Raw genomic sequence first — 16,012 nt, forward strand, 5'->3', positions numbered from 1 at the left:
GGGGGGGGGCAGCCTCCTGGGGGCACCAAGCCTCAGGACTCCTTGTCTCACAGGAGCAACTGCACCTGCCTCCAAGGCTCCCAGGAGAACTCCCTGGAGATGCAAGAACTGAAGACAGTGAACTGGGACTTCCAGGTGACCCTGTCCCCCCCTCTTCTCCCTACCCACCCCATCTTTACTCCTGGAGTGAGGGCTCTACTGAGATCACAGCCCCTGAAATATGTGTCCAGGTGAATCAGACACCAAGGAAGGGGAGGGGAGTGAGAAGCTCAGAAGGGAAGCTGGGGAGAACTCCCACCTCTCAGTTCCCAGAGGGGAGACGGGCTGTGTTCACTGCCCTTGGGCTCCTCCCTCCTTACCTTCTCACGTCCATCTCTGCTCTTGCCATGCCCTCCCTTGACCTGCCCGTGCCCTGGGCCTTTCCGCAGTGTATCCGTCTCATGCACAGGGCTTGTCTTCTTAACTCTTCTGAGAAGCTTCCCCCCACTAAGCACCCCCGGCAATTTCAGTCAGCACTTCACTGCCCCTAAAGCCCTATGTGGTTTTGATTTTTCCATCTCCCAGATGAATGATAAGCTTCTGGAGGATGAGCACAGCTAGTCTATCCCTATTACAGTCCACCTTTTGGCACTTAAGAAATGCAAAGACCATGGATACTCATCCCCCAACGTCACAGGCATTTTGAGGAGCTGGTGTTGAAATGCTCCCCATTTGAACTGAGGCCCCGTGTTCTAATTCACCTCTTCATGAAGTGAGAGCAGGGGAGGCCTTGGGCCCAAGCAGACATCAGGGCAGAGCCGGGTGGCGCCCACACCTGGTGCAGACTAAATGGATGCTCAGGCACTAGAGCAGCTCCTTTGAGTCCCTTGCCCCTGACGTGACCCACCCAAGGCCACAGGAACAGACCGTCTGCCCAGCCTTGCGGGCGGTTAAGCAGCCTCCCTCCCCATCCCCAGAGTGGCCTCTCCAGGCTCTCCTACCAGTACCTGCAGCGTGAGGACTTCGCCGTGGTTGTGCAGCCTTTCTTCCAAAACACTCTTGTCCCCCTGAATGAGGTAAGTTGCGGGCGTGTCTGGGAGGTGCGTGTGCAGAGGCCGTATCTCAGGCGATGTATTTCCTTTTCTACATGGGCTTCTTTGGACCATCTCTCTCCAAGAGCGCTCCCAAAGGGTTGCTGTTTCTGCTTTTCCTCCTTTCCCCTGCACCCACCTTTTCTGAGTATAACTTGAACTTAGATGCACTTGGAAAGAAAAGGTGAAAATTAACAGTGACCAAGCTCCCCAGACATGGCCCTGCTATTTGCTGGGTTGGCATAAAATGGAAAGCTTCCTAAAAATATTATTCTTCTTTTTCAACCATTAGAGCAGGGATGCTGAAGGAAAAGGGATGTGGACTATAGGTGGCTATAATTTTTAAAAAATAAAAATTCCAAAACCAGGGAAATTCTCCATCAACATCTGAGCCAACTGGCAGCAGAGTTGAAAGGATGAAAGTTGAAATGCCCAGGATGCCGTGGGATGGGGGGGTAGCAGTGCCCTTGTCCCAGGAAGATAATCCCCTTGCCTTTGGTCACAGAGAGGGGGCGCTGACCTCACCTTCTTCTCCGAGGACTGTTTCCACTTCTCAGAACGCGGGCATGCTGAGATGGCCATCGCTCTCTGGAATAACATGGTCAGTGCCTGAGGGTCGAGTGGGTTTGGGTCAAGGGGACAACCCGAGGATGCTGACTCTTTCCCACAACGAAAAACCTACTGGCTGATGTGGCTCCCTTCTCCCCAAAGCTCCAAATGGCAGCTCACGTATTTGTCCTGACAGATTCTGTTCTTTCGGTAATGCCCCAGTGCTGTCGGGGGATAACTTTGTCATCAGATAGACGGGATGAAAATACCAGCATCAACCCCTTACTGTGTGACCTTGGGCCAATGATCTCTCTCTGGCCATTTGTATCAATATCTACAAAAACAACAAAAATGACACAGGTCTTAGAAGATTGAGATAATATGTGTACCGCACCCAGCACAATAATCCACACGGTCCCAACTATCATTTCTTTAAACATCAAAAAGAAAAGAGCCACTCAACCTGTTTTCCCAGGCTGCCACCTATTCTAGCCCTAATGGGGAAAAAGGGGACCTTACGAAATGAACATACAGCCCAGAGGCCACAGGGACAACCCGGCCTTGTGCCTTGCTCTGCCCTTTACGGCTGGCCACTCATGACTGGACAGTCAGCTATGTTTGCACAGAGCTCGACCGGTAACCCTGAGCACTGTATCCTCTTGCACGGAGCAAGTGAATGCCTTTCCAACCCACTGGCTTCTTTTGATCTAGGCTCTGCGGGTAACCCAATCCCCACCCCAACCTGCCTGCTCCCTCGTTTCTCCCATGGTGACTAAACAATCCACACGCCTGCTCCTTTCATTGCAGTTTCAGGCCTGCTGCGGCTCCGGCTCCGCAGGCACCACTGTGCAAATATTCCCACGCCTGTCAGCTCCGCCAGTGTGCCCAGTATCTTACTCGGCTGACTCACAATATTGTCTTTCTCCTTAGCTACACCACCTCCTCCTCCTCTCAGAACAGCACGTAAGGAGGTTTTCTCCTTGGCCTACTTAATTGCAGACTCAGCCTTCCTCTGCTTTTGTTTTCCTGGTGTTTTCCTCCTGTTGACACCACATTCTGCCCCCTCCTGGAACTTCCGTCATCTCCTGTCAGTCCAGGACTCAGAATTGCAATCAGAATACCTCTGAGTTCCCTCCCAACCCTACCTCCACGGTAGTTTTTTAAATCAATGTTAAAACAATTCCTGAGCGCAGTTATGTTTCTTTTGAAGACTTTTTTGGTTTGAAGTCCAGTTGTCTTTCAGTGGCTGAGTCACTCAATTTCATTCCTTTTAAAATCCCCTCCTCCCACCCCCACAAAGACTGGATCTCTCTGCCTGGTCCATTTCTCCCCCTGTGAGCTCGGGGGAATCCACAGATTCCAAGGAGGGGCAGGAATGCTAAGCCCTTAGCCTTTCCCTCCCAGCATCCCCATCAGGGTATGGTCTTCCTACCTCAGGGCATTCTGAGCCTGAGGACCAGGACCCTCCATAAGTCTCCTGGGGGTCGATGGCCGTATTGATGACTTGAACATTACAGGGCCCACTGGTCGCTTTCTGCATGATTTAATGTAGTTCTGGCCTTTCTCTTCCAAAACAGCTCAGTAGGTCTTCCCATTCACCCAGGTGAGAGGCTTCTGTTTCATAAAAGCAAGTGGAAGAGATTTAGATCTGAAAACAAAAGGTAAACACTGTCATGGAGCCATATTATTAATACTACAAGACTGTCCACAGCTCCCCAACCACCTCTGTCCCAGCCATAACCCAAATTTAAAAAACAACAACAAAAACAAAGCAAAGTAAAACAAACCTAAAATCATCTATGAGTGTGTTATCCTGTGCTATATACTTTGTGGAAATAATTACAGGGTCCAGTGTTTTCCTCCAAAACCATCTCACATATAAAGCTATAGCATCATGCCAACTTTTCAGGTCGTCTTCTTCCTGGAATTTCACCCCTAAAGTGACATAAAATAAATGACGAACCGATAGACCTGGAAAGGCTCTTAGAGGTCATCTAGCCAGAATGCTCTGTAACTAAAATACAGAGACATGGAACAATTTGCCCAAGATCACACAGCCAGCTAGTGGCAGAACAAGGATTAGAACACGGGTCTAATTGCCAAGCGTCCTGGCCACAGCACCACCCTGCCTCCCTGCTCCCAGCCTGATAAGCACATGTGTAACCAGTGAATTCATGTCTCATAATTAGAGTCCTATGACATAGTGTCTGCAGGCTTTGGCCGACACCCTGAGTACCCCACTGTGGCAACAAACACACTTGAAACTGTTGCATCTCCTGCCCCTCCTCTCTGAACAGTTTATGCATCCTTCTCCAGAGACTTCCGCAAAGCCAGAAATACCAACGGCACTAGGGAATTTTTTCTCTTCCTTTTTTTCTTTTCTTTTTTTCAAATATTTATTTACCTATCTATCTGTCTATCTATCTGGCTGTGCTGGACCTTAGTTGCAGCATGCGAACTCTTAGTTGCGGCATGTGGAATCTAGTTCCCTGACCAGGGATTGAACCCGGGCCCCCTGCATTGGGAGCTCAGAGTCTTAGCCACTGGACCACCAGGGAAGTCCACTCTTCCTTTTTATTTTGTCTTCTAATGAACAGTTTTTCTCCTCTTTTCTGATGCCTATTCCTCTACTGCTGCCTGCTCCCTCTTCTGTGGAAATCTTACTCTCAGCTAACATTAGCATCTCCCTCGGTGCTGAGTAACAACGCTAGCCTCCTAATTGGTTTCCCTGTCTCCAGGCTTACAGCCATTAGAATAGCTCTGGCTGTGTATTACAGTTATCTGGGGACTCTTAAAAACAATTAATACCTGCAACCACTTTGGGAAACCTTGGTATATCTACTAAAGCTGAACACATGTATTCCCTATGGCCCCAAAATTCTACTCCTATGTATATCTCCCCAACAGAAAGGTATACACAAGGTTCACCAAAAGATGGATACAACAAGAATTTTCATAGCAGCACTATTCATAACCCCCAAACAGGAAACTCCCCAAATGTCTACCCAAAGCAGAAGGGATAAACAAACAGCACATTCATAAAATAGAATACCTCACAGCAATGAGAATAAAACTTCAACAACTTGCAACTATATATATAAATTTCAAAAACAAGCAAATAAATACATGGTCTTATTGGGGAGTGGATAGTACTGGAAGAGGGTAGGAGGCAGCTTCTGAGTGTTGATTATATTCTGTTCCTTATCTGGATGCTGACTATGTGGGTATACTCATTTTGTCATAATTTATCAGCAGCTCACTTACGATTTGTACTTGTTTCTAGATGTATGTTAGCTTCAATAAAAAAATTATTTAAAAGAAAAACCAGAAAAAAAAACCCAAAAACAAAACAAAAACCCAGTGCCTGGGCCTCATCCCCAGAAATTCTGACTTTGTCTGGGGTAGCACCTGGGTTCAATACGTTTTAGACACTCCCCAGGTGATATTATTGCATAGGGCTTGCAAACCACTGCCTTAGATCTCCTCACCCCAGGGCAACCGCATAGTCTGCATAAATGAAATCTGACCAAGTCATGACCCTGCTCTCAAACTTCCAAGGCTGGCCCCTCCCTGAGGAAGAAAGGCCAGGCCCCTTAGCGCAGCACACCAGGCCTTCAGGGACTTGGCCCCAATTAACCTCTCCAGCAGCCGCTCCCATCTCCCTGATTTGCATTTGGCAATCCAGCAAGGAATGAAGTTTCCTGCACCACCCATGCTGTCTCCTGCCTCTGTGTGTTTGCCCTTGCTCATCCCCTTATCTCTGGCTGCCCTTTCAGCCTCCTTCCCCCGGCTAACTCTGACCCACCTCAACACTCAACTCAGGTGCCAGCTTCTACAAGAAGCCTTCTCCGAGTCCCCAGAGCTGGCCCCATGGCACCCTACCTTGTCTCAGTCCTGTCATTTGCCACATCGTTGGTATCCACAGTGTCTGTCTTAGGAAAGGTAGGTTCTAGGAAAAACAATTCCCTTTCTTGTGGCCAGCCCCAGGCCTTTATGACTCCAGTTCATCCGTCCATCCCCTCAACCACTATTTCCTGAGCACCACTATGTGGTGGGACTGCCCCAGGTGCTGGGGAAAAGAGCGTCCCTGCTCTTGGGGAGTTGCCAGTCTAATGGGGAAAAGAGATAAAAAAGTAAATAAATCAATGAGGTAATTTCTGACCACATTCATGGCTTAAAAAAAAATAAGGCAGGGTCATGTGACAGAGAGTAACAGTGGGGAGAGGGAGGCCTCACCAGAGAGTGACGTGTGAACTGAGAACCGAATGTCGAGAGGCTGCCGGGCACGCAGAGGTCTGGGGCCACAGTGTTGCAGGAAGAGGAAACTGGACCTGTGCGGGCCAGAGTCAGGAAGGAGCTTGAAGTGTGTGAGGAGCGTAAAGGCCAGTGTGCCTGGAGGCAGGGGAGCAAGGTCAGAGGTGGGCAAGAGCAGGGGCCGGGTCCTTGGATGGATTTCCACAGCGGAGCCATGTGATCTGGTTTGCCCTCCGGCTGCTGCATAGAAACAGACTAGAAGGAAGCAAGAGAGGAGTTGGAAAGACCATTAGGAAGCTGCTGGAAGTCCAGGTGAGAGGTGAAGGTGGCCGGGACCAGGGGATGGCAGTGGGGGAGGAGGGAAGTGGTCAGATTTGGGATGTGTTTTGGACTGGCTGGTGGATGAGGTAGAAGAGGAATAGGGGTGATTCTTCAGTTTGGGGTCAAGGAAACTGGGTGGACAGTTGAGGTGTGTAGAGAGAAATAGCATTGGGAGGGGAAAATCAAAAGTTCTTATTTTGGACATGGTCAGTGTAAGCTGCCTTCCAGAAGTCCACCTACAGGTATCAGGTACGGTGTTAAATGTATGATTCTGGAGCTCAGAGAGAGTCAGAAATGGAGATTTAGGGGAAAAAATATGGGGGTTATTAGCATAGAAGTGGTATTCAAGACCATGGGATTTTCTGAGAGCTCCTAGAGAAAGAATAGGTGGAAAAGAGCAAAGGACCAACCACCAAGCCTGGGGCTTTCTTCCAACTTTTGACCCAACGACTGATGAGAAGGAGAGAAGGGGGAGGTGGGAGGGAAACAAGAGAAGTGTTGTGAAAGGGAGGCATCAACTTTGGCAAATTCTGCCGAAAAGTCAAGCAAGATGAAGCCAAAATAAGTGACCACTGAATCTGGCAAGGTCCTTGGTGACCTTGACCAGAGCTGAGTCAAGTGGTAGAGACTGAAGACCTACCGAATGGGTGTTAGAGAGAACGGGAGGTTGGGAAGTGCAACCAGGGGCTACAAACAACTCTTCTAGAGTTATGAGGAATAATGGTGAAGGCAGCTGGAGGGGAGGTGGGATGGGGAGGGGATTTCAAGGCTGGGAAATAGAGTAGGCTGTGCACCGATGCCGAGGAACCAGTAGAAAGGGAGAAACTGATACAGTCATCAAACCCATATGATCATTACCTTCCTCGACACCAGTTAGTTCCTGGGTTCCTGGAATACCACTGGGACTCAGCCAACCTGATCTGTAGCATTTGTTCTGTCACTAGATGGTTCTGTTACAGTAGGAAAAATGCTACCTTACCTCCATAAGCCTCCTCCCGCTCACACGTGTTTCGTCTTCTCATCTGACGCTCACAACACCGGATGTGGAGTGGTCTGGTCATGGTTTAATGCCCCACCCCTAGCCTGGGGCAGTTCAGGAGCCCACCTAGCACCACACAGCTCATTATCAGCAGAGCCAGGACCCCAGTGGATGTGCCCACCGTGCTCTGTCCAGTCACCGTGGTGACTCTCCCAAGACCAGAGCAGCCCTTCCTCCTCTCATTGTTACTAACAGACAGGTGTAAAAGGCTTTAAGACAACAAAAAGCAAGGTCGCGGGCCAGGTGTGGTCATTAGCCGGCATAGTGGACTTTCCCTTCCCTCCTGGGCAGTACCTGGGGGTCAGGAGCTGATGAGGTCAGGAACAGGCAGGGAAGCAGATCATACGATGGGTGGACGCTAGACATTCAGGACAGAGTCTGGATAAGTGAGTGCCAGGGATCCATTCTCCTTGGTGCTGGCCCCATGCTGCCAGGGGGCAGGCTACTGGCTTAAGATACTGGGGAGGGAGTCACAGCAGCTTCCAGCTCATTCTCAGAGGGTCCCAGGATCAAAAGCATGAAGCAGAAACTCCCTGAACCACAGCTGCTCCCCGGGAGGTTTCAAGTAAATCTTTTCATCTATGCGGAAAACACACGAAAGTAGCTCAAGTGAGAAAATGCCAATTTCTTAAGGTTGACAAGCCAAGCATAGTAATGAATCATGGTAACCAGTATGTTTTCAAAATTTTCCTGAAATTGACTATCCCCAGACACTTCAAGAAGTTGGTAAATATGATTATCACCATTTTATAAAGTTGAAAATGCAGAGTGTCTGCAGTCACAACTACCCACAAGGAAAGCAGGAGGTGGAGGTCCTGGGCCCTGCCCTTCCACTCTCTCACTGCAGCCTCTGGACCGGTCAGTCTCTCCTGGGCCTCACTGTCCTCCTTAGTAAATCCAGGACACAGACTCAGGGTTGCCCCCTCCTCTGATGGACTCTGACCTGTCAGTCTGTGAGTCAGAAGTCAGGTCCAGCTCTGGCCCCAGGGCCGCTAGTGTCTGCCATGGGTCTTGCCCCTTTGCTGGTTTCAGCCTTGCAAAGGGAGGGAATCTGGTGTGAGATTCTCCTCCCTCCGACAGGGAGGTCTCTCCCAGCTTTGGAGGGAACCAAGGTTTCCTTTTCTCTTTTCAGCTGGAACCTGTGGGTCAAAAGACAACCTCCAACAACTTCACCTATAGCCGAACCAAACTCAAGTGCCCCTCCCCTGTGAGTAAGGTCCTGCCTGTCTGGAGTGGAACAGGTGCCTGGGTTGGGGGAGGGGGGAGGTCCTGGCCATCTGGAGGCACAAAAGTCCCCTGGGAGGCTTTACCATCATGCACGTTCATTCACGACCACCATTCTCAAATCTCACCTCTCCTGGCTGCCCTGACACTTCTCAGGTCCTCAGGAAGCAGCAGCCAGGAGTGAGGGAAGGGACAAAGGAATGGGTTCACCAAAGCAGGAAGAGGCCCAGGGAGGCAGATGAGCGAACACTGGCCAGAACCTCATTACCCCCATGACCCTAGAGGGTCTGTGGCATCCTCTGTCTTAAACATGCGTCGAGGAGCCCTCCCATGCCAGGCACGCTCCTGGGAGCTGGGGGTTGGGAGGAAAAGAGAAATAAGAGGCCGTGTCTGTTCTGGGTGCCCGCATCGTCTTCCTGGCTTTCCAGCACCACCAGTGTCCAGGCCCACACCGCCCTCGCCTGGACCAGGGACAAAGCCCCAACCTTGTCTCCCCAGCTCTCCTTTCTCCCTTCTCCGTCCATCCTGTAATCGCTGCCAGACCCAGAGTGGCCCACCTGAAAGGAATTCCAGTCTTGTCGAGGCTGTCGAAACCCTTCCCTGGTCCCCGCGCCCACGGAGGAGAGTCCAGACAAGAGGCCCACCTTCCTCTATCACCTTAGGCACACACTCCGCTCCTGGAAAATGGAGTGGCTTCCCAGAGAAGCCCCATGACAGCCCCCGTCTGTGCATCTGCTTCTGCCATGTGCTCCTTCTGGAGGCTCATCCCCCATCTCCGCCTGTGGGAAATTTTCACATCCTGCAAGGCCCAGATGTTGCCCTCTCTGGGCTACTGTTCTCCTTATCTCACCCTACCACTCCCGCCCCAGACACACACATCAGCATTGGTCTCTCTTTTCTGTGCACACCTCTCACAAGCACTGACCCAGGCTCCTTTGTGATGTGATTGTTTCTGAACATGTCTTATCTCCCACTGGACCGTGAGCGAGCGAGGTCACATTTGAACCCTCAGGCCCTCTCCCAGTTCCTAGCACAGGGCTCCACACGGCCACCATGCCACCAGCATTCACCGGGGGGAAGGAAAGAATCCAGGGAGGCAGGCCCTTCACATTTGGGTCCTTAACCTACTGCAGGACCAGCTGTCCTTCCACACCGACCTTCCCTGCTCACGGGCACTCCTGGGATGGGAGGATGGGAATAGCTGTCCAGGGGTGGCCTAGAGGAAACAGAGGTGGGGACTCTGCAAGCTCCCCAGGACTCTCTTCCATGGGTCACCTATCAGTTCCCAATCTTTGAAAACTGAGTTGACAGGAAAGGAGGTTATAGCTGGGTGTTGACCACTTTGGATACCCCTCCTTATTCAGGGGGTTGGGGCACAGTGTGGATGAAGGAGCTTTACAAACAGGGGTGAGCTGTGGAAACAAGGTTATTGCACCATCTCTGGGATGGGGACTACGCAAGCCTCAGATGGGTGGTTTTCAGGCCGTGACCCCTGACCCTCTCCTCCTCCACAGGAGCACCCCTACATCCGCACCCTGAGGAACAGTCGGCTGCTCCAAGACCAGGCTAAAGCAGACTCCCCAGTGCCCTCCTGGGCCGTGCCAGTGGCAGCAGGAGGCGGCCTTGCGCTTGGTGTTGGCACAGTGATGGCCTGGAGAGCCCTAAGAGGTCGCCAGAGGGAAAATCCTCCCATAAGTCTGAACACTATGAACTTCTAGGCCCTCCAGACCTGTGCAGGCTCTCATCCTGAATTCCCCAGCCACGTTCCTCACCAGCCCTCTACCTTGGCCACCCCTGGCCACTACGGAGGTCACTCGCTTCAACACCTGGTAATGTAGGAAGCCAAAAGGACAGTCACAACTTCTTGGGGCCTGGGACCTATGATCCTGGAATTGGCACATTTAAATAAAGGCCAAAGCCGTTCTATTCTTGGGTTTGCCTGCTTGAAGCTCTCGCCTTCCAACCTGTTGTGTGGCGCAGATGTGAGAGCTGGGACCTTTCCTGTCTTGTCTCAGCCAGAGCTGCCCAAGGGATGGCCAACCTGAGCCCAGACTGGCACCCAACAAGCATATCCTCAATCACCAAAACCACTATTTCAAATGTGGGAAAAACCTTGGTCACCAGGGTTTGGCTGGAATTTTGGAGCTTGCCTGCCATCACTCAGTACCATCCAACACATACCTGTTATGCATCTTTTCTGTACCCAGGATAAGGTAGAGCATTGTGGTACCTCCAAGGTTGTGCATGTCACGGCCTGGCCAAGAGAAGAACTCTTTCAAAAATACAAGATGCTCTGTGACAGCGTGTGATTCAGTCCTGGGGCAGTGGCAGGTAAATGTGTCTGCTTTCAAGAATAGGAGTTCCTTGGGAAAGGTTTCCTGGAAGAGAGCAATTTTGGAATGTCATTTTAAAAAAGGATTGGGACATGAATACTTCACATATCCTCAACCTGATTTCCTCAAGGTGCTAAATTTAGGAAAGAATTCCTCTTTCTACATTACCAGGTTTATGAGAGAGCTAGAGAGAGTCTGATAACACAGGCTTCCTTCATTCAGCCCCTAGCAGGGGCAAGGCCCTGAGCTGGATGTCTTACACAGATAAGCTCTTTTATTCAGCACAAAAACCCAGGGAGGGGTTGATGAACATTTCTGAAGACAGAAATAGTGATTGCACAACACTGTGAATGTACTAAATGCCACTGAATTGTTCACTTTAAAATGGCTAATTGTATGTCATGGGAATTTCACCTCAATAAAAAACAAACAAAAATCCATTATCATCAGGATCTAAGTACCTCTCTGACCCCAAAGCCTGAGATGACAAAGAAAATGAGTTAGAATCCCAGATGTACCATTTGAATGTGTGGCTTTCACAGCAAACCCCATCACCAGCCTAAGTCCCAGTTTCTCAGACACCTCATCTATACAATTCAAATGAGAGTACCCATTTTGCCTGTCTCCCAGCACTGCTAAAAAACAAGAAGCTGTAGAAAAGTGCTTTGTAACTCTAAAATACTGCACCCACGAAAGTGGGTTGTCTTCTCCTCTATGAAGAGTTGAGCTAGGGTCTAGACTGCTGGGGATGTGGAGGGGTCCAGAGATGGGTTTGGGAACTGGGGAGTAATGTATGGATGAAGACTGCCTGCCTTCCTCTCATGAAGGGTCATCATATTGTTTCTCTTTGGCAAAAATAGAGTCTGCAGAGGACCCACCCAGTCCCAGCTTTCTGCTGCTTTCAATTTCTGCTTCTGTACAAAGGGAACAGCATACCTGCCCCACTTCTTCCCGTGGACGAAAAACAATATCACATACCCTAAAGAACCACCAATCCCAGCTTGTGTTCCTGGCTTAACACAGTGTGACAACCAAGATAACTCATTAAGTCGAAGAGTTTGACTTTTTTTTTTTTTTTTAAATTCCTTAAGTTTCCCTTCCAGTAGCTCCTACTTCAAAGAACCATGGAATTCATAACCACAAGTCTCCCCTCACTTGGGTTGGGGGTTGCAATTTACACTACCTGAGTAATCCAGGCGCCCCCAGTCTGAAAAGTTAATGAAAGGTGTGGTTCCCAGACTGGTAACCAAGGAACACTTTGCAGAAATAAAGAGAAATCCTCTTCGGAGGGACACAACCACAAACCAGGCCCCAAATTCCCACCAAATATACACTAAAAAGCCAAAATTTAAAAATACATGAGAGCACTTACTTGAACCTGGTGGTATTATATATACACTGGAACATGTCCTTTTCCTATAGGAAAATGTTCAATCTAGTTAGGAAGACAATCACGGCCACACCAGGAACAAAACCACCAAATCCTGAGAAAGCTACACTCCGCGATACTCTCCATAGAGGCTTTCGAGTTCAAGAAAGATGAGTGTGGATTAAACTTGGTCAAAAGACTTCACAAAGGACATGGAACTTTAATTGAGCTCTGAAGAATGGAGAGGTGATTTGGTTAGAGGCTGAAAAGAATGGGGTCATGGAGTCTGGGAAAACTCCATCTAAGTGGAGAGGTGAATGAGCATGGTGTGTATATAGGGACACCAAGAAAGATGTTGTCCAGAAAAAATGAGGATGGATGAGCCAGATACAGTCAGATTAGGGAGACACTATGGAAAGGACAAGGAATTAATAGTGATTATACTGTTACAATGGTTGTAATACCAGGCTACATTTGATTTGGGACTAAAATGCTATTGGGAAAAGATTGGTACAAAGAAAAATAATATCAATAAGAGTTGACTTAGAGTGCTTACACTATGACAGGCAACATGGTGCAGAATAATTAAACTTCCACATCCCTGTTATCATCCCCTTTTTACAGAAGAGAAAACCAACACTCAGAAGAGTTAATTGGCCCAGAGTTATACTTTCATTACATAATGGGACATTCATCAAAATAAATACTGGTTTCCAGGGTAGGGGAATAACCCAAAAATACAACACAGACGATTCTAGCAGTAAATTGGGCTGAACTTCAAATCAATGTGATATAAAAGAAAAATCTAGAAAAGAGGGATACACATTATCGTCACAAGGCTATGATGGCACCACGAGTTCCTGTGCCTCCAACTGGTCTGAAGAACTCAGCCATCTCTAGTTAGTAAGCTATGATTTTAAAAATTAACTATAGGGACTAAGATTTATTTTGCTAGAGTATATGTGGAGTTATAGCAGCTAGCAAATCTTTTAATTAGGAAAAAAAAAAATGAAGAAACAATCCCAGTGAGAATTAGTAGACACAACAAATGACAGGATTAGACCCACATTTTACATAATAGTATTGAAGACAGACTATATGTAAGCAGATTTTGAAAGATTAAAGACAAAAGGAACTATTCTGTATGATGCTGTAGTGCTGGATACATGACACTATGCATCCTTCAAAACCAAAAATACTGTACAACACAAAGAATGAACCCTAAAGGAAACCATGGAGTTTAATAGTGCATCAATATTGGTTCATCAATTGTAACAATGTACTCCACAAATGCAAGATGTTGATAATAGGAGAAACTGTACAGGGGTAGAGAGGGGGTATTTGGGAACTCTGTATTTTCTGTACAATTTTTCTGTAAACTTAAAACTGCTCTAAAAATAAAGTATATTAGTAAAAAAAGGAACTTAAAACATGAGACAAGACTAAGGTAATTTTTTAATGAAGGCAGATTTATAAAAGAACTAAGAACCAAATGGAAATTCTAAAAATAAAATATATTATTAAAAATAATCTTCAGTAGATTTGTTCAAATAACAGATATGACACTCAATGAACCAACATGTCTTGTGTATTTACTGTGTATCAGGCACTGTTTTTAACAGTAAGTCTATATTACTCATTAATTTTCACAACAGCACAATGAGATAGGTACTACTATTATCCCAATCTTACAGAGAAACTAAAGCAGATTCGGTGTCTTTTCAGTCTTTTTGTAAGAATTAAATTAGATAAAAACAATAGTTTAAAAAATAGGTATTCAATAATTCCCATATCCCATATTAAATCCAATAGATTATTTAGGAGGGCTTTGTGAAACAACCATAATAATGAAAATATATTTGGTACCTTACAGTTTACAAAGCACTTTTATATGTTCTCATTTGATCCTCACCACAAACTTGGAAGCAAAGTGCAGTATTATTAAGAAAAAATATCCCAAACTTGGAAAGAAGGCAGGAGAGTGACCACGTGTCCTATTAATGTCACTGTTGAACAAAGCTCATCTAAGAAATATTTAGTTATCTAGAATACACTTGTGTTTGACTTTGCTATTTACTATTTGATTAGAGCCCAGATATTATGAAGTTATGTTGACTAATGGATTTCTGACTGGTAGAAAAGATAAAATCAAGGTTATGATTTTATCACCCTATAGAACATTAACTAGTTTTCTATTAGCAACATCATGTCAGTATTCCTTTGACCAGCTAACAACATAAATCTCCATTCCTCAAATTCTCCTTTGAATCAGACTTGACCATCTTAATAATTCCCTCATTAATCACTGAGTTAAAGTCTTGACATACGTTCATCCTATATTCGTATGAGAATCATATTTTAAACTTTTTAGAAAGAAATGACTTTTTAAAAATACCTAAGGGGAAAACTAATTTTTAAAAATTATACGAAAGTATATAAAACCACAGGATATATTCTAAAAACTTAGTAAATTTGAACCAGTGGAAACCGACAACCCAGTAATTCCATCCCTAGGTGATGGCTCTCAAAGAAGCATTTGCAAATGTGTCTCTCTTGGGAGATGTGTACGAGAATATTTATGGCAGTGTTGTTCATAAAAACAATAAAGCCGGAAACAATGAGGTCAATGTCCATCAATAATGGACTGGGAAAACAGCTCATGGTGTATTAATATAACGGAGTAATTATGCATCAGTGAAAATAACTACAGCTGCATTCATTCATCAGCTTGGGTGACTCTTACATATAACGTTGAGCGAAAAGAAGAAAGTATTACAAAGAACACATGTAAGACGACTCCATTTAAACATGGAGACAGGCGGTAAAAGTAGAAAAGGAAATCAGTGTAACCATTACCAGAAAAACCAGTAATGTTACGTTTGAGAGAAGGAGGGGTTGGTGATTGAGGAGGGATATACAGAAGGCTTCTCAGATACTGGAATGGCAATTTCTAAACGTGGGTGGTAGTTTCACAAGATCTTCCTTGATAACTATTCTTATAATTGAATGTATATATATTTCAGGCTTTTTCTGTATGTGTATTTCATATTTTTTAAGTTAAAAGAATGAAGGAGGAAGATGTTTTATAAAAGAACCAAGCTAAATTAAGCTGCTTATTCATTCAGTGACCAGTTGGAGGAAGTTCTTTACCCAAGGGCCACCTACAGAACTTTGGTGAGTGTTCAAAGTCACTAAAGTGAAGTAAACATAAGTCAAAGTTGATCCGGGCAAAGAAAAAGAGATCCCACATCCAGCTGGTGAGGAATCAGCCTCCTTGCAGCAGGCCAGTTTGGGCCCAGCTCCTGAGCAGCATGGCGATGTTGGGTGGCACCCAGGGCTCACCAGGCTTCAGCAATAGGAGGCCACTCAGGTGTGTCCCCCCTGTATTCCATGCAAAGTCCAGAAGACTTGTCACTGTAAGCTTGTCCCACTGTTCTGGCAGCTGGCACTGTGATACACCAAGGGCCAAGGGAACATGTGCCTTCCCAGAGGCCCAGAGTCCACCCCTCCTGGGCCCTGGCTACCCCATCCATTAACAAGAGTGCTGCCATCAGGACACTGTCACACAGTGCTGGGTGAGCAGGAAGTGAGGACAATGAAAGAAGGAGGGGAGGAAACAGAGGCTTCTCCTAAATACATTCACCCAGATGGCATTTCAGTCAGTTGAACTTCATTCTTTATGATCAAATAAAGTCTCAAGCACAAGCAGGCTCCGGGAGTAGGGGAGCTGGGGATCAGATGGGAGCAAAAAGGGATTCCAGTCCTGAATGATTAGGAGTGACCTTATTTCTTCAACTGTAATAAAGCAGGGATAATGTCTACCTTAAAAGGCTGTCAGCAGATTAAACGAGAA

The 16,012-nt window shown here is 46.9% G+C and overlaps 1 protein-coding gene and 1 long non-coding RNA gene across 8 annotated transcripts in view; one reads left to right on the top strand and one right to left on the bottom strand.

Moving 5' to 3' along the window:
* The window catches only part of PLB1 (phospholipase B1), a 98,708-nt gene extending 88,324 nt beyond the window's left edge, over positions 1–10,384 (top strand). Inside the window, exons 51-55 of the mRNA XM_061168710.1 lie at positions 54–135; positions 957–1,055; positions 1,576–1,671; positions 8,366–8,440; positions 9,972–10,384. Of these exons, the coding sequence (XP_061024693.1) occupies positions 54–135; positions 957–1,055; positions 1,576–1,671; positions 8,366–8,440; positions 9,972–10,175 (556 nt within the window). The 3' untranslated portion in view covers positions 10,176–10,384. The remainder of the gene's footprint in view (positions 1–53; positions 136–956; positions 1,056–1,575; positions 1,672–8,365; positions 8,441–9,971) is intronic.
* Positions 1–16,012, bottom strand: part of LOC133074749 (uncharacterized) — a 118,136-nt gene that overhangs the window by 6,384 nt on the left and 95,740 nt on the right. For 2 of the 7 annotated variants that reach the window (XR_009697228.1, XR_009697222.1), the window contains 7 exons: positions 10,639–10,835; positions 7,528–7,812; positions 5,502–5,728; positions 3,407–3,554; positions 3,052–3,267; positions 1,596–1,953; positions 987–1,240 (listed from right to left, as the gene is read on the bottom strand). This is a non-coding gene — a long non-coding RNA (uncharacterized LOC133074749). The remainder of the gene's footprint in view (positions 1–986; positions 1,241–1,595; positions 1,954–3,051; positions 3,268–3,406; positions 3,555–5,501; positions 5,729–7,527; positions 7,813–10,638; positions 10,836–16,012) is intronic. The other 5 variants (XR_009697227.1, XR_009697225.1, XR_009697223.1 and 2 more) reach the window with 5 other exon arrangements.

This window comes from Eubalaena glacialis, chromosome 14 (genome assembly GCF_028564815.1).
Source record: "Eubalaena glacialis isolate mEubGla1 chromosome 14, mEubGla1.1.hap2.+ XY, whole genome shotgun sequence".
NCBI lineage: Eukaryota > Metazoa > Chordata > Mammalia > Artiodactyla > Balaenidae > Eubalaena > Eubalaena glacialis.